General features: G+C 37.8%; 1 protein-coding gene across 1 annotated transcript in view; it reads left to right on the top strand.

Moving 5' to 3' along the window:
- RNF141 (ring finger protein 141) overlaps positions 1 to 27,047 on the top strand; it is a 45,691-nt gene extending 18,644 nt beyond the window's left edge. The window contains exons 3-6 of the mRNA XM_007471392.1: positions 2,496 to 2,604; positions 16,354 to 16,535; positions 21,424 to 21,531; positions 26,694 to 27,047. Of these exons, the coding sequence (XP_007471454.1) occupies positions 2,496 to 2,604; positions 16,354 to 16,535; positions 21,424 to 21,531; positions 26,694 to 26,844 (550 nt within the window). The 3' untranslated portion in view covers positions 26,845 to 27,047. The remainder of the gene's footprint in view (positions 1 to 2,495; positions 2,605 to 16,353; positions 16,536 to 21,423; positions 21,532 to 26,693) is intronic.
- Positions 27,048 to 27,671: the final 624 nt, after the last annotated feature.

Here is a 27,671-nt window from a genome sequence, read left to right as displayed (position 1 = left end):
ATCACTGAAGAATAAGATATTTTGTTTATAAATATTTTCTAATTAGCTATCATGTTTACATCTCTACTTAACTCTTGAATAGATTTCTAAGATGGAGTATAAACTTCTCTGCCTCCTTAGCACATCCAATAGAACAGCCTTCTCTTTGTGAATTATTCTTTATTAAATCAATTTTTATACTGATCTGTATAGAAGCTATTAAAATATACCGAGCTCTGTCCCTGAATGACCCCGGATTGTTATACTTTTAAAATATTCCATTTTTGTTTGTGTGTTCTCCCTTAGTGACAGGAGAGCAGATGTCACTTCTTTCTATTAAGTCTTCCTCTAGCAGCACCCATATCTGACTCTCTTTGTATATGTATCTTCTGTCTCCCTGGGGGTATAGTTATAACTTATTGGCATTGCCTTTTAAATGAGATCTTAAAGGTTCTTTCTTTAGTCTATTCAACTTCACTGAGCCCATAGTATGTGCAAGGCACTCTGCTGACAGACATTTTAACTGAGGCCTAAAGTGATTACCCAAGTATCTATGGCAGATCCAGCTTTCCCCAAGTCTGAAGATCTTTCCACTATCCCATATTACCTCTCCTTAAACCCCAAAAAGGCCAAATAAAATCACCAAGCAGTTTGGAACCACTTGGTATATATAAATTTATATTATAGTCACTATTAATAGTTTAGAGTAAAATACATGAATGTACTCCTTAAGCTTTGCAATAACTATATTGGATAAGAGACATATTATACTTGGCCATTTAGAACACATTAGATAAAGAGAAGGAAATGCAGTCTTTTTATGGACATGGCTGGAGTGTCCTGTTATTAGCCAGTCATGAAGAATAAAGCATTCTTAACTCTTAAAAGTTATCTTAGAAGATCATTTCTTTTAAGAACACTGGATTTCACTCATTAAAAACAGACAAACCAAAAAGAAGCCCTGTATGGATATATGGATGGATTCTGTGTGTGTGTATATATATATATATATATATATATATATATATATATATATATATATATATATATATGCGTAGAAAATGAACTGGAAAGATATACACAGCTCTCTGGGGAGGTGATGGAAAAGGGGAGCAGAGAAGGGAGATTTTACCTTTTACTGTGTGTATATTTGTGTATTGTCTGATCTTTTATAGTAAAAATGTAATCATGGTTTTTAAAACTCTAGCATTTTACTTTTTTTTTTTTTTAAAGATCATCCAAATGGTAACATTTGAGGCATTACTTCTGAGACTGTATTCTTAAGGAATAAAATTTGATTGAGAATTTAATAGTATCATAAGAGTGGAATTTTTATGTTTATTGTGTCAACTTTTTTGAAGAGTAATCAATGACATTTGCCATCCCTTTAGAGTCTTAGAACTTATATACAAAAAAAACCTAGTCTATTATGTGAAATTTTGTTTTTTGGCCTAAAGATACTGGATAAAATGTGTCCTATGAAAACATCCTCAAGCTAAGCTTACTGTGTAATATAGAGGTGATGGTAAAAGAGTATCTCCCTTTTATTTATTAGCACAGAATGTTTCTGACTGGATTTGCTTCTTAAAACCAATTCCCCTGGGTCAGAGTTGGAATTTCACAAGTTCAGTGCTGTCTGAGAACTATAAAGTTAAACCTACACAAAAGACGCATGGCTTGATAGCTAGAAAACAGAACTGGGAACTGGCAGTACTACTTTCACTGGCAGACTTTGTTACCTAGGGCTAGTTACTTAATTTTCAGTGGCCTCAATTTATTTAGCTGTAAGTTTCTTAGTTCTGACTGTGATATCCCCACTGGTGCTCAGAGAGAAATGTGAGTAATGATAAAAGGGAGCTGCAATACTTATGTCTTTGAACTGATTTAAATTGGCATTGATGCCCGATATTGAGTTATCCTAAAAAGTGTTATATTTTTATGTTTGTATCCTGTTGCTTTCTAAATAGAATTACTCTGCTAGGGGAGGACAGTAAAGTTACATAAGCATCTCAAAATCATTTGCTTCATCCAGTTTTAAATTATCTGTAAAAATTGTCTTCAAAGAGGTATATAAGTGTTGTTGCTTAAGGAAGGACTCAACCAAGATCAAGATTTTTTCACACTTTATATACATCTGAGGCACTAGTCAAAATATGGATAAATGAAACCAGCTAAATTTTTTCTTTAAATACCTGATTCCTTGCACATGTTTTTCCTAGCTGTCTTTGTTAGAAATTTAAAGACCATTGAGATATAGATATGAAAAAAATAGATTTATAAATATCATTCCACTATGCTTTCCACCTTGAAAATTAAATTGTATGTTTATAGTCAAAACATTCTCTATCCCTATATTTTAAAAATCTAATTATTACAATCACCATTATTGTTATTTGTCTTTCTGTGTTTTCTTCACATTTTCTCCTCTGTCTTAAGCTTTCTTGAATCTGGTTTCGTAGCTCCAATATTTTACATGACTTTTCATAAAATTAACCAATGTGTTTACCTCTTTTCAGAACTGCTAAAGTGGCTTCTGGCCAGGAAAAACATCTTCTCTTTGAGGTACAACCTGGGTCTGATTCCTCTGCCTTTTGGAAAGTGGTTGTACGAGTAGTCTGTACCAAGGTGAGAGTGATAGAGATTTCCAACTCTGAGCTTAAACTATTTTGGTGGTTAGAACCACATTTAATAGTATAATATAATACAGTGGAAATAAATGTTTATAATTTGGTTGTTATTAACATTTATTTGTAAAACCATATAAAACAGTTTTGATACTATTTTTGCCTTCCAGGTTAACTGTTTGAATTTCACTGGTTGTATAATTGCCATATAGCAGAGATTTATTTTTTAATTTAATTTATTTATTTTTGGCTGTGTTGGGTCTTCGTAGCTGCATGCGGGCTTTCTCTAGTTGCGGCAAGCAGGGGCCACTCTTTGTTGCAGTGCAAGGGCTTCTAACTGCGGTGGCCTCTCCTGCTGTGGAGCACTGGCACTAGGCGCTCGGGCTTCAGCAGTTGCAGCATGCGGTCTCAGTAGTTGTGGCATACAGGCTTAGTTGCTTCACGGCATGTGGGATCTTCCCAGACCAGGTATTGAACCTGTGTCCCCTGCACTGGCAGGTGGATTCTTAACCATTGCCCCACCAGGGAAGCCCCAGAAGAGGTTTTTATAATCAAGGAAAGTGGTAGTAAACGTTCATCCTTATCTTGTACCTTTCTTTTTGGAATTTAACTGACTGTGGAATCCTAAGGTAACACCCTACTTAGCTCTAAGATGATTTCTTAAAAATTAAGTGTCTCTTAGTTCATCTTTAAATTTTAGATAATAGAGTATATCAACTGTGCTAAAAAATATGATGGCAGCTGTCATAGAGTATTAGGAAGCCTCATCCACTAATGGGTAGATTAGAATATGTGGTTCTTAACCTTTTTGAGGCCATAGAACTTTTGGTGAAATTGAAGGCATGAATTTTATTAAGCTTCCTCCTATCCCAACCCCTGCTCTAAAACACAATAAAATCATCCATATGCATATAAACAATAAGTTGGGCATTCACGAATGCCTTTATTTCAACTCCTGATCAATCCATGAAGAACTCCTGGGTAAGGAGATTTTTTTTCTTTTGTATCATGGACCCTGGATGTTACCCAAATAATATGTCACATTTCCCCAGTGGGTTGGTTGCCACTACTATGCTATAAGTGGAGTAGGATTGATTGTGTTTAGTTGATCGAATTTGAAGGTCTAATTATTTAAGTAATAAAAGAACTTTAAAAAGGATTAGAGGAACAAAGACAGAGAGATCTTAATTCCAGACTTGGCTAAGTGCCTGAAGTTGAATGGTGCCTGTTAAAGTTTACAGTTGATTTAGAGAAAATATATAGTATAGTTTAATACCACTCAGCTGGGTCTATCAACACTGAACATTTGCTTATTGATTTTTTTTAAGTCCAAATGTTAAAAAGCACTTAACAGCTGCCAGAGAACCATCATTCAAAAATTTTTTGCATTATTCATGACAGAGGTAGTTAATGTGATACTAGTGTGGTGTGGGTAGCAGTGTAACTTTATATAGTGTATAATATGTCACAAATCATAGTAACAGAATACACACTGAAATACAGCTTGATCCAAGATCACATTTTGTTATTTATACTTAGATTACTGGGCTCAAAAACTGTATACCAGGGCTTCCCTGGTGGTGCAGTGGTTAAGAACCCCCTGCCAGTGCAGGGGACATGGGTTCAAGCCCTGGTCCAGGAAGATCCCACATGCCGCGGAGCAACTAAGCCCGTGCACCACAACTACTGAGCCTGTGCTCTACAGCCCGTACACCACAACTACTGAAGCCCGCACGCCTAGAGCCCGTGCTCCACAATAAGAGAAGCCACCACAAGGAGAAGCCCACGCACCACAACGAAGAGTAGCCCCTGCTCACCACAACTAGAGAAGGCCCGCACGCAGCAACGAAGACCCCACACAGCCAAAAATAAAAAACAAATAAATAAATAAATTTATTTTTTAAAAACTGTATACCAAACACATATTTTTCCATTTTCTGTTTGTTTTGGGGTTTATATTATATTAAGTTCATAAGCGGTTTTTTACAGTGTTATAAATATGCATACTCCCAAAAGAACTTTGGGAATCTGCAACTTTTGAATTTGCAAAGGAATAAGGTAAAGAAGAAATGAAGAACTGTGCTTAAAACATGTAAAACCATTCAAATAGACTAAGTAAATCCCATACAGTACTCCCATCATCTTCGAGTTTACACTGCACATAATCTTTCAGGACTATTTGAAAGTCAGCTTCAGAGGACACATGGGTGAATTTATAAGAACTCTAGTGACAAAGGTCATTTCTGAGAACTGTGCATTCTTTCTCCTTTTCTTGTATTCTCTTCCACAGTAACCATCCAGCTGATCTTTTCAGTTTTACCTCTACTAGGTTTCACTTGAGTTTACTTGTAACACAAAGTTCACACTCTCAAGGAGACTGTAAGTAATGCTCAGGCCCCTCTTCCCATCCAGATTACTTTAGATTCTGTGATTAATCTCCACACCTTCAGACTCTTCTCCTAGTTCCAATTTATTTATTTATTTATTTATTTTTGTAGATCTTTATTGGAGTATAATTGCTTCACAATACTGTTAGTTTCTGTTGCACAACAAAGCAAATCAGCCATATGCATACACATGTCCCCATATCTCCTTTCTCTTGAGCCTCCCTCCCATCCTCCCTATCCCACCCCCGTAGGTCATCACAAAGCACCCAGCCGATCTCCCTGTGCTATGCTGCTGCTTCCCACCAGCCAACTGTTTTACATTCAGTAGTGTATATATGTTGATGCTACTCTCTCTTCGCCCCAGCTTCGCCCTCCCACCCCATTTCCTCAAGTCCATATTCTGTGTCTACCTCTTTATTCCTGCCCTGCAACTAGGTTCATCAGTACCTTTTTTTTTTTTAGATTCCATATATATGCGTAGCATATGGTATTTGTTTTTCTCTTTCTAACTTATTTCATTCTGTATGACAGACTCTAGGTCCATCCACCTCACTACAAATAACTCAATTTCGTTTCTTTTTATGGCTGAGTAATATTCCATTGTATATATGTGCCACATCTTCTTTATCCATTCATCTATCAATGTACATTTAGGTTGATTCCATGTCCTGGCTATTGTAATTAGAGCTGCAGTGAACATTATGGTACGTGTCTCTTTTTTTTTTTTTTTTTTTTTTTGCAGTACGCGGGCCTCTCACTGTTGTGGCCTCTCCCATTGTGGAGCACAGGCTCCGGACGCGCAGGCTCAGCGGCCCTGGCTCATGGGCCCAGCCGCTCCATGGCATGTGGGATCTTCCCGGACCAGGGCATGAACCCGTGTCCCCTGCATTGGCAGGCAGACTCTCAACCACTGCGCCACCAGGGAAGCCCCCATGTCGCTTTTTGAATTATGGTTTTCTCAGGGTACACGCTCAGTAATGGGATTGCTGGGTCACATGGTAGTTCTATTTTTAGCTTTTTAAGGAACCTCCATACTGTTTTCCATAGTGGTTGTATCAATTTACATTCCCACCAACAGTGCAGGAAGGTTCCCTTTTCATCACACCCTTTTCAGCATTTATTGTTTCTAGATTTTTTGATAATGGCCATTCTGACTGGCGTGAGGTGATACCTCATTGTAGTTTTGATTTGCATTTCTCTAATAATTAGTGATGTTGAGCATCTTTTCATGTGCCTCTTGGCTATCTGTATGTCTGCCTTGGTGAAATGTCTATTTAGGTCTTCTGCCCATTTTTTAACTGGATTGTTTGTTTTTTGATATTGAGCTCCATGAGCTGTTTGTATATTTTGGAGATTAATCCTTTGTCTGTTGTTTCGTTGGCAAATATTTTCTCCCATTCTGAGTGTTGTCTTTTTGTCTTGTTTATGGTTTCCTTTGCTGTGCAAAAGCTTTAAGGTTAATTAAGTCCCATTTGTTTATTTTTGTTTTTATTTCCATTACTCTAGGAGGTGGGTCAAAAAAGATCTTGCTGTGGCTTATGTCAAAGAGTGTTTTCCCTGTGTTTTCCTCTAAGAGGTTTATAGTGTCTGGTCTTAAATTTAAGGCTTTAATCCATTTGGAGTTTATTTTTGTGTATGGTGTTAGGTAGTATTCTAATTTCATTCTTTTTTTTTTTTTCTGTACGTGGGCCTCTCACTGTTGTGGCCTCTCCCGCTGCGGGGCACAGGCTCTGGACGCGCAAGCTCAGTGGCCATGGCTTACGGGCCCAGCCACTCGGCGGCATGTGGGATCTTCCCGGACCGGAGCACGAACCCACGTCCCCTGCATCGGCAGGCGGACTGTCAACCACTGCGCCACCAGGGAAGCCCTCTAATTTCATTCTTTTACATGTAGCTGTCCAGTTTTCCCAGCCCCACTTATTGAAGAGGCTATCTATTCTCCACTCTATGTTCTTGCCTCCTTGTCGTAAATTAGGTGCCCATATGTGCATGGGTTTATCTCTGGGCATTCTATCTTGTACCATTGATCTATATTTCTGTTTTTGTGCCACTACCATACTGTCTTTATTACTGTAGGTTTGTGGTATAGTTTGAAATCTGGAAGCCTGATTCCTCCAACTCCGTTTTTCTTTCTCAAGATTGCTTTGGCTATTTGGGGTCTTTTGTGTTTCCATATGAATTGTAAAATTTTTTGTTCTAATTCTGTGAAGAATGCCATTGGTAGTTTGTTAGGGATTGCATTGAATCTGTAGATTGCTTTGGGTAGTATAGCCATTTTCACATTATTGATTCTTTCAATCCAAGAACATGGTGTATTCCTCCATCTGTTTATGTCATCTTTGATTTCTTTCATCAGTGTTTTATAGTTTTCTTAATACAAGTCTTTCACCTCCTTAGGCAGCTTTATTCCTAGGTATTTTATTTTTGTTGCAATGATAAATGGGAGTGTTTCCTTAATTTCTCTTTCTGATTTTTCATTGTCGGTGTATAAGAATGCCAGAGATTTCTGTGCATTAATTTTGTATCCTGCAACCTTAGCAAATTCATTGATTAATTCTTGCAGTTTTCTGGTGGCATCTTTAGGATTTTCTATGTATAGTATCATGTCATCTGCAAATAGTGACAGTTTTACTTCTTCTTTTCCAATTTGTATTCCTTTCATTTCTTTTTCTTCTCTGACTGCTGTGGCTAGGACTTCCTAAACGATGTTGAATAGTAGCAGTGAGAGTGGGCAACCTTGTCTTCTTCCTGATCTTAGAGGAAATGGTTTCAGTTTTTCACTATTGGGAGTGATGTTGGCTGTGGGTTTGTCATATATGGCCTTTATTATGTTGAGGTAAGGTCCTTCTGTGCTCATTTTCTGGAGGGTTTTTTATCATAAATCGGTGTTGAATTTTGTTGAAAGCTTTTCCTGCATCTATTGAGATTATCATATGGTTTTCATTACTTAATCTGTTAATGTGGTGTATTACATTGATTGATTTGCATATATTGAAGAATCCTTGCATCCCTGGGATAAATCCCACTTGATCTTGGTGTAGGATCCTTTTAATGTGTTTTTGGATTCTGTTTGCTAGTATTTTGTTGAGGATTTTTGCATCTGTGTTCATCAGTGATATTGGCCTGTAGTTTTCTTTTTTTGTGACATCTTTGTCTAGTTTTGGTATTAGGGTGATGGTGGCCTCATAGAATGAGTTTGGGAGTGTTCCTCCTTCTGCTATATTTTGGAAGAGTTTGAGAAGGATAGGTGTTAGCTCTTCTCTAAGTGTCTGATAGAATTCACCTGTGAATCCCTCTGGTCCTGGGCTTTTGTTTATTGGAAGATTCTTTTTTTTTTTTGTGGTACGTGGGCCTCTCACTGCTGTGGCCTCTCCGTTGTGGAGCACAGGCTCTGGACGCGCAGGCTCAGCAGCCATGGCTCGCAGGCCCAGCCGCTCCGCAGCATGTGGGATCTTCCCGGACCGGGACACGAACCCATGTCCCCTGCATCAGTAGGCAGACTCTCAACCACTGCGCCACCAGGGAAGCCCTATTGGAAGATTTTTAATCACAGCTTCAATTTCAGTGCTTGTGATTGGTCTGTTTATATTTTCTATTTCTTCCTGCTTCAGTCTTGGAAAATTGTACCTTTCCAAGAATTTGTCCATTTCTTCATGGTTGTCCATTTTATTGGCACATAGTTGTTCGTAGTAGTCTCTTATAGTCCTTTGTATTTCTGCAGTGTCTGTTGTGATTTTTTCCTTTTTCATTTCTAATTTTATTGATTTGCATCCTCTCCCTTTTTTTCTTGATGAGTCTAACTAAGGGTTTATCAATTTTGTTTATCTTCTCAAAAAACCAGCTTTTAGTTTTATGATCTTTGCTATTGTTTTCTTTGTTTTTATTTCATTTATTTCTGCTCTGATATTTATGATTTCTTTCCTTCTACTGACTTTGGTTTTTCTTTGTTCTTCTTTCTGTAGTTGTTTTAAGTGTACCGTTAGATTGTTTATTTGAGATTTTTCTTGTTTCTTGAGGTGAGATTGAATTGCTATAAACTTAGCAATTTCTTAGAACTGCTTTTGCTGCATCCCATAGGTTTTGGGGCATCGTGTTTTCATTGTCATTTGTTTCTATGTATTTTTTTAAATTTCTTCTTGGATTTCTTCAGTGATCTCTTGGTTATTTAGTATCTCACTGTTTAGCCTCCATGTATTTGTGTTTTTTACAGTTCTTTTCCTGTAATTGATTTCCAGCCTCATAGTGTTGTGGTCAGAAAAGATGCTTGATATGATTTCAGTTTTCTTCAGTTTTCTGAGGCTTGATTTGTGGCCCAAAATGTGATCTGTCCTGGAGAATGTTCCATGTGCACTTGAGAAGAAAGTGTATTCTGCCACTTGCAGGTGGAATGTCCTATAAATATCAATTAAATCTATCTGGTCTATTGTGTCATTTAAAGCTTGTGTTTCCTTATTTATTTTGTGTTTAGATGATCTGTCCATTGGTGTAAGTGGGGTGTTAAAGTCCCCTACTGTTATTGTGTTACTGTCGATTTCCCCTTTTATGGTTGTTTTAGCATTTGCCTTATGTATTGAGGTACTCCTGTGTTGGGTGTATAAATATTTATAATTGTTATATTTTTTTCTTGGATTGATCCCTTGATCATTATGTAGTGTCCTTATCTCTTGTAACAGTCTTTATTTTAAAGTCTATTTTATCTGATACGAGTATTGCTACTCCAGCTTTCTTTTGATTTCCATTTGCATGGAATATTTTTTTCCATCCCTTCACTTTCAGTCTGTATATATCCCTAGGACTGAAGTGGGTCTCTTGTAGACAGCATATATATGGGTCTTGTTTTTGTATCCATTCAGCCAGTCTGTGTCTTTTGGTTGGGGCATTTGATCCATTTACGTTAAAGGTTAGTATCGACAAGCATATTCCTATTACCATTTTCTTAATTGTTTTGGGTTTGTTTTTGTGAGTCTTTTTCTTCTCTTGTGTTTCCCACTTAGAGAAGTTTCTTTAGCATTTGTTGTAAAGGTGGTTTGGTGATGCTGAATTCTCTTTAGCTTTTGCTTGTCTGAAAAAGCTTTTGATTTCTCCATCTAATCTGAATCAGATCCTTCTGGGTAGAGTAATCTTAATTGTAGGTGTTTCTCTTTCATCACTTTAAGTATATCCTTCCACTCCCTTCTGGCCTGCAGAGTTTCTGCTGAAAAATCAGCTGACAACATTATGGGGATTCCTTTGTATGTTATTTTTTGTTTTTCCCTCACTGCTTTTAATATTTTTTCTTTGAATCTAATTTTTGTTAGTTTGATTAATATGTGTCTTGGTGTGCTTTTCCTAGGGTTTATCCTGTATGGGACTCTCTGTGCTTCCTGGACTTGGATGACTATTTCCTTTCCCATGTTAGGGAAGTTTTCAACCATAATCTCTTCAAATATTTTCTCAGACCCTTTCTTTTTCTCTTCTTCTTCTGGGACCCCTATAATTCGAATGTTGGTTCATTTAGTGTTGTCCCAGAGGTCTCTGAGATTGCCTTCAATTCTTTTCATTCTTTTTTCTTTATTCTGCTCCTTGGCAGTTATTTCCACCATTTTGTCTTCCACCTCACTTATTCGTTCTTCTCCCTCAGTTCTTCTGTTATTGATTCCTTCTAGTTTATTTTTCATTTCAGTTATTGTGTTGTTCATCTGTTTGTTTGTTCTTTAATTCTTCTAGATCTTTGTTAAACATTTCTTGTATTTTCTCAATCCGTGCCTCCATTCTATTTCCAAGATTCTGGATCATCTTTACTATCATTACTGTGAATTCTTTTTCAGGTAAATTACCTATTTCCTGTTCACTTATTTGCTCTTGTAGCTTTTTACCTCGCTCTTTCATCTGTGACATATTTTTTTTTAACATCTTTATTGGAGTATCACTGCTTTACAATGGTGTGTTAGTTTCTGCTTTATAACAAAGTGAATCACCTATACATATACCTATATAAAAATATGGAACGCTTTACGAATTTGCGTGTCATCCTTGCGCAGGGGCCATGCTAATGTTCTCCGTATCATTCCAATTTTAGTATATGTGCTGCCGAAGCGAGCACTGTGACATGTTTTTTTGCCATCTCATTTTTTTCTTTTTTTTTTTTAATGAGTGGGGTTGTGTTCCTGTCTTACTGGTTGTTTGGCCTGAGTCTTCCAACACTGGGGTTTGTAGGCTATTGGCTAGAGCTGGGTCTTGGTGCCGAGATGAGGAACTCCATGAGACCTTGCTCCGATGAATATTCCCTGGGATCTGAGGTTCTCTGTTAGCCAGTGGTTCAGTCTCGGAGTTCCCACCACAGGAGCTTCAGCCTGACCCCAGGCTCATGAACCAAGATCCTGCCAGCCAGTCAAAAAAGAACAATAACAAAGTAAAAAATAAAATTAGACTAGGAAACTAACAGATATGTTAGGAAGAATATAAAAATGAAAATATAGATGAATCAACAACCAGAAGGTACATCAGTACCACAATAGTAAAAAAGAGGAGGGAGGAAAAGAAATAAAAAAGGGTGGGGGGGAGGCCTTGGCTGTGGAGGGTGGGGCCTAAGCATTGGTGAGGTTTGGGTGGTGGGCAGGGACAATACTCAGGACCCACAGGGCTGGAAAAGGCGCTGTGGGGGGTGGAGCTTAGGCTTAAGGAACAGAAGGGGCCCAGGTGTGCCCCCCACCCTGGTCTCAGAGGGCAGCAGACCTCACCTGGGAGGCCAGCAGGCTTCCTGGGCTCAAATGGGTGGGGCAGACGCCCTCCTCTCCTCTCCTCTGGTCTGGGAGGGCCCCTCCCGCCTGCCTCTCCTGATCTCCTCAGCCTCCCTCCTGTACCTCCAAGGACCCACGTGACCTGGAGGGGATTTTGAGGGCAGGGGATCAGCCTGGGAGCTCATCAGCCTCCCCGGGCCCGAATGGGCAGGGCAATTGCCCCCCACTCCTCTCCCACTCTTCCCAGAGAGTCCCTCCCGCCTGCCTCTCCTGACCTCCCTGGCCTCAGGGGCACCGATCCTGTCTGGCCTCCACTTGTCCTCCCGCCTCAGTCCCCCATACGCCCTACCAATTCACTTTGGGGTTCCTCCCATCTCCTTGGGCGTCAGTCTCCCACCAGTGGCTGGCAGTCGCCCTAGTTGTGGGGAGACGCTAACCCCACGTCTTCCTACACCGCCATCTTGACTCCACCTCAGTTCTAATTTATGATCCTGTGAGAATAACCTTTCTAAAGCACAGCTCTCATCAGATCACTTTTCTGTTTAAAATTCCTCAGCAATTCTTCCTTCACTTCAAAATAGTCCCAACTCTTTGACCTGGCATTTGAGGCCCTCTACAATATGGCTCCAAGCTATCTTTTCTGTTTTACCACTATCCCCTTTTGCAATCACCAGGCTTAACTAATTTAAGGCTGTATAGCTGTTACTTTCCTATCTCGATGCCTCTGCTCACTGAGTTCCCTCATTAGAATGTCCATTCCTCTGTCGTTTTAATTGCCATCAGATACAAGTCACAGAATAACCCTATTCCACCAGTTTAAACAAAAACAGTATTTATTTTCTCACTTATCAAGAAACCCTAATATAAAGTAGCTCCTCGATTGGTTAATTCAAAGACCTAGCAGATCCCTCTTTCAAACTCATTGGGTCAATATTAGCTCACATTCCCCTTCTTACACCTACACTGGCAGAGGGGATGTGATTACTCTGACTGGTTTAGATGAGACTAACAAGGATTGACTCCTGAGTCATTTCAGGGAGTGGTAGTCACCAAAACAAAATTAGGGCACTACTGGCACAGTAAAAAGTGGGAATGGCATTTGGATAATCAGCCAGTAGTTTCTGCCACATCTTTTATTTCTGCATGTCTAAATTTGAGGTCTCCTTAAAGGTCCACCTCAAATACCATCTCATCCATAAAGTTAACCTAAAGAAGTTCTTTTGGCTCTTCTAAACTCCAAAAGCACTTTATTTATACTTCATGATTAAATTTTACGTTATGACTAAAATTATTTGTTTAGGTTCTTAGTGTCCCTAGAAGATATTAAGCTCCTGAGAGCAGGAACTCTGTCTAGATTCATCCTTGTATCTCTTACAGCCTGTAATGCTTAGTACCTGGTAAGAACTCAATATATGTTGAGTGAACAAAAATCTGTTGAAGAAATAGTCTCATTTTAAATGACTGGGATAGGTTGAAGCTTTCCTTGTGTATTGATATAGTATAGTACCTAAATTACATTCTCCATCTTTGTTTTATAAATTACTCAGCTCACATTAAAGGGCCCAGTAGAAATTGTAGAAAACTGTAGGAATATGAATGTAGCAGATTTCTGATCCCTTAGTTTTCTGTTGCTCTTCTTTGGCAAACACAGAATTAATGTTTGATTTTACTGTTAGTCAAAAAAATTTTTTTGCCTCAGTATCTCTAAACATTATATCTTTATGGTGATTAAACATCATCCTTAAAATAAGATTCTAAGTTAGAAAAACAAAAGTATTAAAAACATAGGCAATCAGACCTTTCATTTGTATAATTTTTCTTGATTTTAGATCTAAAGAAATGTTTTATTTGCATTTCTTAGTTTCTTTTTGAAAGACTCTATAAGTCAGTGTTAACATTAGAAAAAAAGAGTTAAAGTCCAGTATAGAAAGCTGATAGTAGACTGAAATTTTATATTTCTTAATCTTAAGCAACTAAAAGCCAATTTACAGTAAGACCTTATCCTGAGTATCTGCTACCTGCTGTGGCGGTTATACTCAAACATTATAAAAAATAATCTAAATAATGTTTAAATGGAATATTTTGTGGGAATAATATTAGAAAAATTAATGGGTTAATTAAAATTATGGACTAAGATGGCTGTTAAGAAGCTTCATGAATTATATTATTTTCATCCGTCTTTTTACGTAGACCAACACCTTGGAGTCATCCTTGACTTCTTTTTTTCTCTTATACCCACCCCACAGTCAGTGTATGAGTGAATCCTGTCAGGTTTCTCTTCAAAATATATTCAGAATGTGACCAACTCGTACCATTGTCATTACTATCACCTTATTCCTAGCAACCATCATCCCTCACTGGGATTATTCCAATAGCCTTCTAACTCGTCTCCCTGCTTCTGCCCTTGTCCCTATTATGTCTAGTCTCAGCACAATAACCAGTCTATTCCACTCATAATCTGAAATGAAATTAGATATTATTACTCCTTGGCTCAAAACCCTCCAGTGACTTGCCATGCCCTTGGAGTAAAAACCAAAGTCATTACTGTGAACAGGAAAGTTATATACATTCTGTCCCCACCTCACTCCCTAACCCTATCTTCAACCACTCCTCTCTCTCATTCTGTTCCAGCCACGCTTGGCTCCTTGCCAGGTTCACTTCTGCCTTTGCACTTGACTGTCAACCTGGAATGCTCTTTCCCCCAGATATCCATATGACTGATTCGTGCACCTCTTTAGTTCCTAAATGTCACCTACTCTGTGAGGCCTTGCCTGTAGCCTTTCAGCATTTTCTCTCCTCTGTTTAATATTCTCCATAGCACTTATTTCCATCTTATCTAATCTGTATTTTATTTGTCTGTCTCTCCTACCTATAGTGTAACCTCCATGAAGACAGGGATTTTTGTCTGGTTTTTACACACTGTGTCACCAGTGCCTAGAGCAGTGTACATCGTACGTGTAACACCCACATAATGGGTACTCGATAAATATTTGTTATGTGAATCTTATGATTATAGTAATTACAGTTTGTAGCAAATATAACAAAAAAGAAGACTCACGGATATAGAGAACAAACTAGTGATTACCAGTGGCAGGGGTGGGTGGGTAGGGGCAATATAAGGGGAGGGGATTAAGAGGTACAAGCTGTGAGGTATAAAATAAGCTTCAAGAATATATTGTACAACACAGGGAGTATAGCTAATATAATAACTATAAATGGAGTATAACCTTTAAAAATTGTGAATCACTATATTGTATACCTGTAATTTATATTGTACATCAACTATACTTCAATTAAAAAAATTGAAGTTTGATGAGCTTTGCTATTAAATACTAAGTTTATATGAATTATTCCCTAATTTCTGAACTGTGCAGTTCCAAAGGAAGACTGGCCCAGCTTCCTCAGCTCTGAAAGTCTTATTTTGTAAGCCTGTATAAATTCCTGTCACCTTTAATGCTATTTATTTGTTCTCTACCCCATGTATGGTCTTTTATTACAAAGAATCTTACATATTTGCATCTCTATAGAGACCTTACCTTCCCCAAATTTAATGAATTTTCTGATTATTAGAGATGGTTCTACCATTTTCACAGTGGAATCTGATTCATACTTGATTCTTTTTTTTCTCTTACTCCCTTCTCAAGTAATAATAAATGCTAGTTACAAATATTATTATTTTATCAAAATATTGAAATGTTGCTATAATCATGTCTTTTTAATATAACCTAACTATTGTACTTCACTTTCTCATGTCTCCAGATTGTAAGTTTTGGTATATAATAGAACTTAAGATATTCAAGAAGGAAATCTGTTGTTTCAGTTATAGTAGAATAGTATGTGGTTGTTGGATTCAAATAAATCTTTAATTAAAAAATTCTATAGGGGCTTCCCTGGTGGTCCAGTGGGTAAGACTCCGCATTCCCAATGCAGAGGGCCCGGGTTTGATCCCTGGTCGGGGAACTAGATCCCACATGCATGCTGCAACTAAAGATCCCACATGCCACAACGAAGATCCTGCATACCGCAACTAAGACCCGGCACAGCCAAAATAAGTGATAAATGAATAAATGAATAAATATCTTAAAAAACTGAACCTTAATTAAGAAAAAAGAAATTCTTTAAATAAAATGAAAAGGATTGTCAATACTGATCTCTAAAATTAGTTTCTTTTTTTTTTTGCGATATGTGGGCCTCTCACTGTCGTGGCCTCTCCCGTTGCCGGACGCGCAAGCTCAGCAGCCATGGCTCACGGGCCCAGCCGCTCCGCGGCATGTGGGATCCTCCCGGACCGGGGCACGAACCCGTATCCCCTGCATCGGCAGGCGGACTCCCAAGCACTGCGCCAAAATTAGTTTCTTAATTCTGGGAAAGTTGCCTGACCTCAACAACTAAACAGGATGATGGCTAATCAACCCTACCGGTTATTTTGAGTATACATGATATAATATTGTATATTTTGAAACCCACAAATGTAGGGGACATGATATTCATTTGCTCAGACTCTTGCTCTCTTGTTAGATAATTTGCAGACTTTGAAAACTTCTGTTTCCTAGGATGTTTGACTAAATATTTGTTCCCCTTTTTTGGGAAAAATCGATCAGAAAAATTATCAACTTTTTTTTTTCATTTTATTTGTATTTTTAGATTAACAAAAGCAGTGGCATTGTGGAAGCATCACGGATCATGAATTTGTACCAGTTTATTCAGCTTTATAAAGACATCACAAGTCAAGCAGCAGGAGTATTGGCACAGAGCTCCACCTCTGAAGACCCTGATGAAAACTCATCATCTGTAACATCTTGTCAGGCTAGTCTTTGGATGGGAAGGTATACAGTTCATAAATACCATGTTTCTCTTATTTTCCAACATGCAAAGTACTGAAATCGCATTAATGTTTTTGCTGGTGTTCTCCGTGACATCTTAAATCACATTACTTTTTGTCTCAGTTGATATTATATCCCAGATCTGCTTTTGGATTATTCTGTGTTTCAGGACATTGTTAGAGTGCCAAATTAAAGAAACACTAAAGTGGCTCACACCAGGTAATGCTTCTGCCAATCTAGTTTCCATGAATCCACTCTCCGCTCTACTTGCTTGCATTTAATGACAAAGGATATAGTTAATACCCCTCTTATAATAGGCATTTAGGTCCTTAGACAATCAAACCTCTTCAGGGAATTAGGTCCAAGCATCTGGCAAAACCATTCCAGTTTTTCTTAAAGATATCTGATTAATTGGAGCATTAACATTGTAAATACTGTCTCCAGGACTTGGCAGTCCATTCAGGAATGAACAAGTAGTTGGTGCACATGTTGCATGTACTGAGTTACCAGAAGGAAATGAAGTCAGACAGCATTTTCTGTGATGGTGCTTGTTTACTCAGGCCTAATATATTATTGTTCTATCTAAACTTTCTTTTCCTTCTCTATAATGCTTTTGGCATGTGAAAACTCCCACCTGTTGCCATTTGACAACCATGACCATAATTTAACTTTATAAATGCCTCATTGGAAAAAGGCTTATGTGGGTCCAGACATGTTGACATCCTGTCTTATTGTCATACAGGATAGACAGCACAAATCTGAACTGACAGTGTCTTTTAACTTGAAGTTAAGAATATGGTTAACAAGAACTTCTTTTTTATTGCTCCATTTACAGTTGCATTTTCCGATCCATTCTTAACCACCTGGTTTCCAAATACTATGTTGTATTAAGATTGTATTTTAACTTATCATTTCCTGTTTATCTTTAATAGGATTGTTTGGTTTTCTACGTTTGGGCTGTACAAGTGTTGCTGATGAAATGCCAAATGAGTTTTAGAGTATTATAGGCAGGATTTTGGCTTATCTTTCCTGTATTTTGTAAAGTTAATCTTTCAAAGACAGGTGTCTGGTTTCCTGCTTTTTTTCCTCTCCCTCTTCAGAATGGTGATTTTTTTTTTTTTGAGTATTTTGAAAGTTGACAGTAGTATTTACTAGTAAATAGTATTTACTAAGCTCGATGGTAGCAAATTAATTGAAAGTAATACTTTTTTCTTATTGCAGTCATTGTAATGAAGGAGGTAAGTGTGTTATTCCTTTTCATGTGCCCTTGAGACTGGGAAACTCAATGCCTGATTGGTAGGTTAGGGCTGCTTCTTGCCTTTGTATGTTTTTTTGGTTTTTTTGTTACACCCTGATATACTTAGTTCATAGAAAAACAGACTTTTCAAGTTGAGAGGGATCTTAAGAGGTATTTATTTGGTTCAGCCTTACATCTGGTGCCTATTTCTATTAGTGGTTTATATTTATTAAGTACTTGTAGGGTATTAGGCATCGTGATGAGTGCTTTACACGTATAAACTCATTAAATCACAACAACGCCATAGGAATACAATTATTGGTTCATTACAGATGTAGAAACTGAGGTTTAGACAAATAAATGACACGGCTAGAAATTGGCCTAGCTGAGATTCACATTCTGGCCTGTCTGGCAATACAGCCATGCTCGCAACCTCTGCATGAGTACTCTCTGGTGCAGGAAGATCCTATACTAGAGTGCTTCTTAAACTTTAATATTCACTGGTTTTGAGAAGGAGCTTGAGATTCTGTCAGGTTCCCAGGTGTTGTCACTACTGCTCATCCATGGATAGCACTTTGCATAGTGAGACTTAACCACATTTAGCCAAGTGGTAGTCCAGCTTGTACATGAACACCTGTAGCTGTAAGGGACTCACTGCCTCAGAAAGGCAAGCCTTTTGATTCACAAATAGCTTTAATCACTATGTAATTTCCCCTTTTGCATTATTTTCCTCAGAGCCAAAAATCTGGCTCTCCTGAGGCAGTACAGCACAGATTCTAGAACCAAGTTGCCTGTGTTCAAATCCTGGCTCTACTCCTTACTGTGTCACTCTGGACAAGTTATTAAACTCTCTTTCCTCAGTTTCCTCATCTTTTAAAAGAGGATGACAATGATAAGATCTACTTCATAGGACTCTTGGGAGAGTTAAGTGAGTTAATATATGTAAAATGCTTGGGGGCTTCCCTGGTGGTGCGGTGGTTAAGAATCCACCTGCCAATGCAGGGGACGTGGGTTGGAGACCTGGTCTGGGAAGATCCCACATGCCACGGAGCAACTAAGCCCATGTGCCACAACTACTGAGCCTGCGCTCTAGAGCCCATGAGCCACAACTGAAGCCCGCACGCCTAGAGCCCGTGCTCCACAATAAGAGAAGCCACCGCAATGAGAAGCCCGCACACCACAACTAAGAGTAGCCCCCGCTCGCCGCAACTAGAGAAAGCCTGCACAAAGCGACGAAGACCCAACGCAGCCAAAAATAAATAAATTAAATAAATAAAATGCTTGGAACAGTGCCTGGCCCATAAAAAAAAAAAGTCTGTAAAAGTTAACTATCATTATTCTTAAATTATTACTGTATTCTACTTATTTCAGTGACAGTGCCCTCTGGAAATCCACCAAACAAGTCTGTTCTCTCTTTCAGCCCTTCAAATACTTGAAAACAGAAATCAAATCCTCACTGAGCCTCTGTTCTCCAGGATAAGCCTCCCCAGTTCCTTCGGCCTTTGTTTGTATAGGTCTCTTCTATATCCCAGAGGCTTTCCTGGATGATCTTTTATTTGTCAATTTGTCTTTCAGGGTAGGGGGCAGAGAACTGAATTCTCCACTTTACAAGTGGTCTAATAAGGACAAACAGAGCAAGACTCTTCCTCCTTCCTTCTTCTGGTCACTGTATTGCTAGGAAGGTAGCAAGAAAAGTGAACATAGTACAGCTTCTACTGGCTGCTTCTGTGTCTCCTGTTCTTTGTTTTACCTCCATCCAGAATGCTGTTCTTTGTAACCCTCTACTCCTCAGTTTTAAACTCTAACCTTCAAGACTCTGTCACTCTTTATGGATTCAATTATATTCTCTGCTACTGACACCCAAGTCCATATCATTAGACATAAATTGTAAACTCCTCAAGAGCAGAGACCCTAGTTCTTCTGGGTCTGGCACAATACGTGGCACCTAAAAGGCATTTAAACATTTAAATGAATAGATATAGAAAAATTCAGATAACATTAGATCCACATCCATCTAGGGTTTCATTCAGTTTCCCCATTTCAATTCAGGGGCTTCCCTCTATTATGCATTGCTAAAGCATAGCATTTAATCTATTACCACATCCTGATGATTTGTCTTTTGTAATGCTGCTTAGACCAGGCCCAAATTATCTCCCAGGTGAATTGCTGAAATAAGGATCTGATTGGTGTTCCTCCCTCTAGACTGTCCTCCATATTGCTCTCCCAATTAATCTCCTACAGCATTATTTCCAATGGGGGTTCACTTTCTCCTTGATTAAACTCTGTCAGAACAAGTTTAAACTTACTATTTTGACATACAAGGATCAGATTATCTCTGCTATACTTAAGCAATCTTTTCTTTTATTTTTCTCCCCGGAGCATGATGCTAACCTCCTTGTTACACACATATACAGAGTTTGGGGTTTTTTATTTCCTACCTCTATAGCTGTGTTTATTCACATAGAATGTCCTCTGTCTGTTGAAATCCTATCGTTTTTTCTACCTCATCTTTCCGACAAGTTTGAAATATACTCATTTCTTCCTTCTTTACTTAGCACTTACTACATGTAATGCACATTTGACATTTGCTTATCTTCTATATACAAATTGACAGATTTTAAAGTACTATATAATGTCTTATATACAGTGGTATAAGCACAGCAGGGAATAAAAACATGTTAGAGATAGTTCCTACCCTCAAGAAGCTTATAGTCCAGTGGCTATACTTTGAAACATTTAATTTTTGTATAATTATAAAAGTAGTACATGCTTGATGAAGTAAACCTAAAAATTACAGAATAGCACAAAGATTAAAAGCAAATTAAAATCACTTCAAGAAACATGTATTGAGAACCTAAGACAAACTCCTTGTATTCAAAGAGCTTACAGTTTATGGATAGACCAACCAATAAATAGCCAATTAAAATACAGTATTTAAGTCCTTTAACTGAGGAAAATGTTGGTTTTGAGAGCATAAAGAAGATGGTATCTTGAGCTGAGTAACTGAGGTTGGAGTTTACCAAACTCACAAGGGTATGCCAGGAAAGGAGAACACCACATACAAAGGTCCTTGGCTCATTCAGGGGCATTCTGAATTGTGGCTGGAGTAGAAGGTTCATTATCTCTTTTCTTCCCAAGATGAAAGAGCTCTTTGAGGACAAATAACTTTGCTTTCTAACTCTTTTGTATTTCGTATAGCAAGCACCTGATCCTTAAGACTAAGCTATTCTTTCACTTAAATGCCCATTATCAGCAGTAGCATAACAAGACCCTGATGGCAGGATCCCTATTTTAGAAAGCTTTGTATCCTGCATGGTGAATAAATCATATATTGGTTGAATTCATTTATAAAAATTCAATATGATTAAAATGGGCTAAGTTATTTTCCAGTTTTGGTCCATATTTTCCTTTTAACCATCTCAGGATTTATCTTTTATCCAGTCCTTTCTTTATGGAATTTGCCCCTCTAGTACTTCTTCCCTAATATATTTGCTATCCCTAAAAGAATTTACTCTGGTATTGCATGAGTCATATTGTGCTTTACGTTGAGGGCACATAGATGCTTGATAATGCTTTTTAAGGCAATGGAAACAAAGTTTACTGCACAGTGACAACAGAGAATATCATTGCTCCAGCTCAGTTTTCACATTGCAGGGTAAAGCAGCTGACTGACGAGGAGGAGTGCTGTATCTGTATGGATGGTCGAGCTGACCTCATCCTGCCTTGTGCTCACAGCTTTTGTCAGAAGTGCATTGACAAGTGGTAAGTAATCTGCCTTCATGGGTTAGGCCAAGATCAAGAGGGAGAGTGTATATGAATAAACTTCAAAAAATGCAAAAATATTATAGTTAAGTATAAGAGATTTTGTTCTTTAGTACTTTGGATTTTATGACATGCCTCCTACTGGTTAAAATATTTTTATACCTAAAGCTTATAAAATGTGGGGATGTATCTTAGTTTTGACAATTTACTTTTGCTGTAAGGAGATTTGTGCCTGACTAGAGTCTAGAATCAAACATTCCCCCTTTTCTTCTATTTTCCTCCTCATTTCTACTTTTTTCCTCCATATATGATTAGAAAGAATAATATGAATCCTTGAATATTGAATATTGGACCTGGAGAGAACTTTAGAGAACAGCTAGTCAAGTTGATTATTTTACAAATTAAGAATCAAGCGTTCAGGAGAATTTATAATTGACATACAATATGTCAGTTATAACTACATATATTTAAAGTACAATTTGATATATTTTGATACATGTATATGCCCATAAAAATCATCATCACAATCTAGGTAATGAACAAATCTGTCACTCCCAAAAGTTACCTCATGCCCCCCACCCCTTCTTTTAGTCCCCAGACAACCACTAATGTGCTTTCAATCACTATAAAATAATTTGGATTTTCTATAATTTTTATAAATGGAATCATACAGTATGTACTCTTCTTTTGTCTGGCTTTTTTCATTCATTATAATTATTTCAAAATTTACTTATGTTGTAGTATGTATCAGTAGCTCCTTCCTTTTTATTACTGAGTAGTATTCATTGTATGGATATACCACAGCTTATTTATCATCCATTCACCCGTTGATGGACATCGGGTTGTTTTCAATTTTTGGCTATTACAAATAAAGCTGTCTTTATATATACTTTAAATGTACATTTGTGGACAACTGTTTTTATGGACATACATTTTGTTTTTTTCTTGGATAAATAACTAGAAGTGGAATGGCTAGATCATACGGTAGGTATATGTTTAACTTTTTAAGAACCTGCCCACTGATTTCCGAAGTGGCTGTGCCATTTTACACTCCTGCCAGCAGTGTATGAGAGCTCCACTTGCCACACAACCTTGCCAGTACTTGGTATTTGTCAGTCCTTTTAATTGTAGCCATTCTAATAGATGTGTAGTGGTATCTCACTGTGGTTTTAATTTGCCTTTCCCTCCTGACTGATGATGCTGCGCATCTTTTCTTATGCTAATTTTCCATCTGTATGTATTTCATCTTTGGTGAAGTATTCATTCAGATCTTTTGCCCATTTCTTTATTGGGTTGTTTTGTATTAAGTTTTGAGAGTTCTTTAGGTATTATGGATACATGTCCTTTATCAGATATATGATTTGCAAATATTTTCTCCCACTCTGTGATTTATCTTTTCATTCTCTTAAGAATGTCTTTCAAAGAGTAGACATTTTTGGGCTTCCCTGGTGGCGCAGTGGTTGAGAGTCTGCCTGCCGATGCAGGGGACACGGGTTCGTGCCCCCGTCTGGGAAGATCCCACATGGCGCGGAGCGGCTGGGCCCGTGAGCCATGGCCGCTGAGCCTGCGCATCCGGAGCCTGTGCTCCGCAACGGGAGAGGCCACAACAGTGAGAGGCCCGTGTACCGCAAACAAAAACAAAAACAAAACAAAACAAAAAAGAGTAGACGTTTTTAATTTTGATGAAGTCCAATTTCTCAGTTTGTGATTAATGGATAATGATTTTTTACTGTCATATCTAAGAAATCTTTGTGTAACCCAAGGTCACAAAGGTTTTCTTCCATTTTTTCTTCCAAAAGATTTATAGTTTTTAGGTTTTACATTTTGGTCTATGATCTATTTTGAGTTAATTTTTGTATATGCTGTGACATGTGGATCAAAAAATTTTTATTTTACGCTTACATGGCTTTCCAGTTGCTCCAGCACAATTTGTTGAAAAGACTATCTTTTCTTCACTAAATCGCCTCTTCACCTTTGTTAAAAATCAGTTGTTAAAGCACAGGTGAGTCTATTTCTGGACTCTATTCTGTTCCATTGACCTATTGTCTATTTCACACCAATACCACACTACATAGGTTAGTGTAGCTTTGTAAGTCTTAAAATCAGGGTGTGTTAATCCTCCAACTTTGTTCTTTTTCAAAGTTGTTTTGGCTTTTCTAGATCTTCTGCATTTCAGTGTGAACTGTATAATCAACTTGTCAATTTCTACAAAAAAGCTATAAGAATTTTGATTGGGATTGCATTAAATAATTTTGAGAGTGTTAACTTCTTAACAATACTGAGTCTTCCAACCCATATCACAGTATATTTCTCGATTTATTTAGGTCGTCTTTAATTTCTGTCATCAATATTTGTAGTTTCCAGTGTTGCATATCCTTGACAGACTGATCCCTAAGTATTTTATAATTTTTATGCTACTTTAAATGGTATTTTTAAATTTCAGTTTCTGATTATTGTATTTCTGTGTACTAGCAATAAACAGATTTTGTGTATCAATCTATCCTGCAACCTTACTGATTTATTTATTAGCTCTTATAGCTTTATTGTAGATTCCATAGGATTTTATCAAGTGTGTGAAAAACACTTTTGAAAGATACTTTTTCTGGATATAGAATTCTAGACTGTTAATATTTTTTCTCTCAGTACTTTAATGACGTTGCTCCCCCACCTTCTTGCTTACATCATTTCCTGTGAGAAATCTGCTCTCATCCTCATCATTTTTCCTCTGTAGGTAATGTGCCTTTTTTTCTCTGGCTGCTTTTAAGGTTTTTTCCCTTTATCACTGTTTTTGAGCAATTTGATTGATGTGCGTTAGTTTTCTTCATGTTCCTTGCACTTAGGGTTCATTGAGCTCCTTGGATTTGTAGGTTTATAGTATCATCCATTTTGGAAATTTTTCAGCCAGTATTTTCTCAAATATTTTTTTCTGTTTTCTTTTGTCCCCTCTCCTTCTGAGACTCCAGTTACTCATGTATTAGACCACTTTAGGTTGTCCCACAGTTCACTGATGCTATTTTCCTTCTTTTTTTTTTTTTTTTTTTTTTTTGCGGTACGCGGGCGTCTCACTGCTGTGGCCTGTCCCATTGTGGAGCACACGCTCCGGACGCGCAGGCCCAGCGGCCATGGCTCCCGGGCCCAGCCGCTCCACGGCATGTGGGATATTCCCGGACCGGGGCACGAACCCGTGTCCCCTGCATCGGCAGGCGGACTCTCAACCACTGCGCCACCAGGGGAAGCCCTTTCCTTCTTTTTTGAGTCATTTTCTCTGTATTTCATTTTGGATAGTTAATATTGCTATATCTTTTCAAATTCACTAATCTTTTTTTCCTGCAATGTCTAACTTGCCATTAATCCCACCCAGTGTATTTTTTTCTTGAGATATCTTAGTTTTCATCCAGAAGTTTAAGTTTTTAATATCTTCCAATCTCCGCTTAATATGTTTGTCTTTCCTCTACTTTTTTAATATATGGAATATAGTTATCATAACCTTTCATTTTCTTGCTGCTAATTCTAATATCTGTGTGAGTTCTGGATTACTTTTGATGGATTATCCTCTTCATTTTGGGTTGTATTTTTATACTTCTTTGTATGACTGGTAGTTCTTAACTGGGTGCCAGACATTGTGATTTTTTTTTTTACCTTTTGGGGTACTGGATATTTTTGTATACGTATAAATATTCTTGAGCTTTGTTCTGGAATATAGTTACTTGGAAACGGTTTAATCCTTTTGAGTCTTGCTTTTATGGTTTGTTAGGCAGGACCAGAATGATGTTTAGTTTAGAAGCTAATTATGCCCCACTAATGAGGCAAGACTTCAGAGTACTCTACCCAATGCTCCATGAATTATGAGGTTTTCCACTCTGGCTGGTGGGAACAGGCAATGTCCCAGGCCCTGTGTGAGCTTTGGTTACTGTTCCCTCAAATCCTTTTGGGTGATTCCACAGCCTCGAGTGGTTTCCTCACATGCACACACTGATCATTACTCTACTGAATATATCTACGGGGACCTTCAGTAGACTCTGGGATTCTCCCTTTGTGTAGCTTTCTCCTTTGCAGTACTCCACCCTATGAACTCTAGCTGCTTTGGCTTCTCGAGGTCCTCAGCCCTGACTTGTCAACTCAGGCCTGGAGTCTACTGGGCTCCATCTCAGTCTCCCCTGCTTGCTCTGTAGCCTGGAAACTCTCAAGGGCAGTAAGCTGGGCAATTATAGGGCTCACCTTCTTTTGCTTCCTATCTCTCCAGGGTTATAATCTTTTGTCATCTTATGCTTAGTGTTGAAAACCATTATTTCATGTATTTTGTCCAGTGTTTTAGTTGTTTCAAGTGGGAAGATAAATCTGTTCCCTATTGGCCAGAAACAGAAATTGACTGTTCTAAAATTGTAACTTTTGTGCACAGAAAAGCACACAATTATCTTGAAAAATATCTCTGAGGAACCAGAAATGAATCTGAATTATATATGCCAGCTCTACTTTCACATTGAGTTTTTGGAACAGATTTCTAAATTTTTGCACAGAAGCCAAGGAGCAATTGATATAATTTAATTACTTTGGTCTCAGACTTCACTGAGAGATGAAGAGAAAAATATTTTCCCTCTATGACATGTTTCTGGCTCAAATATGTTATTTTTGAAATTTCCAAAATAATGTTTGAGAAGACAAAAAAATCCCTTTGGAAAACATAATCTTATTTATGTGATTAAGCTCTTTCCTCCCCCCAAAATTATTCTGCATGTAAAGTTCATTTATTATTTTAAATCTTGAATGCTTCCATTCCATTGTTTATAGCAGCAAAAGATAGGAAAACACCTAAATGTCCTTCTATGGGAGATAAGTTAAATGAAGTATGGCCTATCCAAACAGTGTATGTTTATTTTGAATAGACAGCTCTAACATGTGCTGATACTTGTAAAAAGAGCAGTGATGTATAGATACACACAAGCTTCGTCATGCCTGGTCTCTAGAAGAATGTATAAGAAACTGGTAACAGTGGTTGCCTCTGGGGATAATAATTAAAGACTGGGATAGGAGGAAGAGACATATTTTTCACTATATACTTTTATGCTGTTTACTTTGAAAAAAAACCCAACATGTACATGTGTTGTTCCAAATCCATTTTTTAAACAAAAAGAAAACAAACTGTTATTTGACTTCTCTAATAGGAGTGATCGACACAGGAATTGCCCGATTTGCCGCCTACAGATGACTGGAGCAAATGAATCTTGGGTGGTGTCAGATGCACCCACTGAAGATGATATGGCGAACTATATTCTTAACATGGCTGATGAGGCAGGCCAGCCCCATAGGCCATGACCTTGGGGTGAAGTGTTCTGTTGCTAATGTGGGCTACAAACACTTTGGTCATGGTGGAAGAATGCAGGGATGTTGTAGGACAGACACAGAGAAGTCAATTTTCCCCACCCTCTTATTTTCACTATTCTGACAATTTGTCCATTTCCTTTGATAAACTTTCCATGTCTTCCATTTATGGTAAACTAAAACTTGCTACTGTTTTAGACCATATATTCCTATTGTTTATCTGTTCTAATATATATTAGGACTAATTGCTCTTGAATCCTTTGCTGAGGTAACAGCAACATTTCCAGGGGCTTCTGAAATACTGTTATTTTTCAGGGCAAGAGTATTCTGGAATCTATTTAGTTAGGTTTAAAATAAACCTTGAATGTTAAAAAGCTGTAGCCATCTGAGAGAAAATCTTAAATGACTGAAAATGTAGAATACATCAAAGTGCATGTTACTACTTAAATTAGTCTTACTGCTGGAATCTAAGGAGTATGTATGCCCCCTTGTGGTTAGCTATTGCTCCTTTATAGTTTTTACTTGAAATAATCCACAATTATTTCATAACTTTTAAGTGTTTTGGAACTACATATTTTTCACTTAAAAGTCTTCTCCCCCCTCCCCCATGCTGTATAATTTGGATTAGGACTATAAACTTGGGCAGGACTTTGCCTTGTAAATGGACTTCTGCTGGATAATCTTCTTGGCTATTCTGGAAATGCTTTCCCACAGCTGGGAAACTGTTCTAAATAGCTTTTGATAATACGTATGCATCTTGCCGTTTCAGATGGAAATTTTTCTTCATCACAGACCCTAAATTTTATGTCCAGATTATGATA

Source organism: Lipotes vexillifer, unplaced genomic scaffold (genome assembly GCF_000442215.2).
Source record: "Lipotes vexillifer unplaced genomic scaffold, Lipotes_vexillifer_v1.1 scaffold6, whole genome shotgun sequence".
NCBI lineage: Eukaryota > Metazoa > Chordata > Mammalia > Artiodactyla > Lipotidae > Lipotes > Lipotes vexillifer.
Note: the sequence above shows the minus strand (reverse complement) of the source record. Positions and strands in the feature narration are given on the sequence as shown.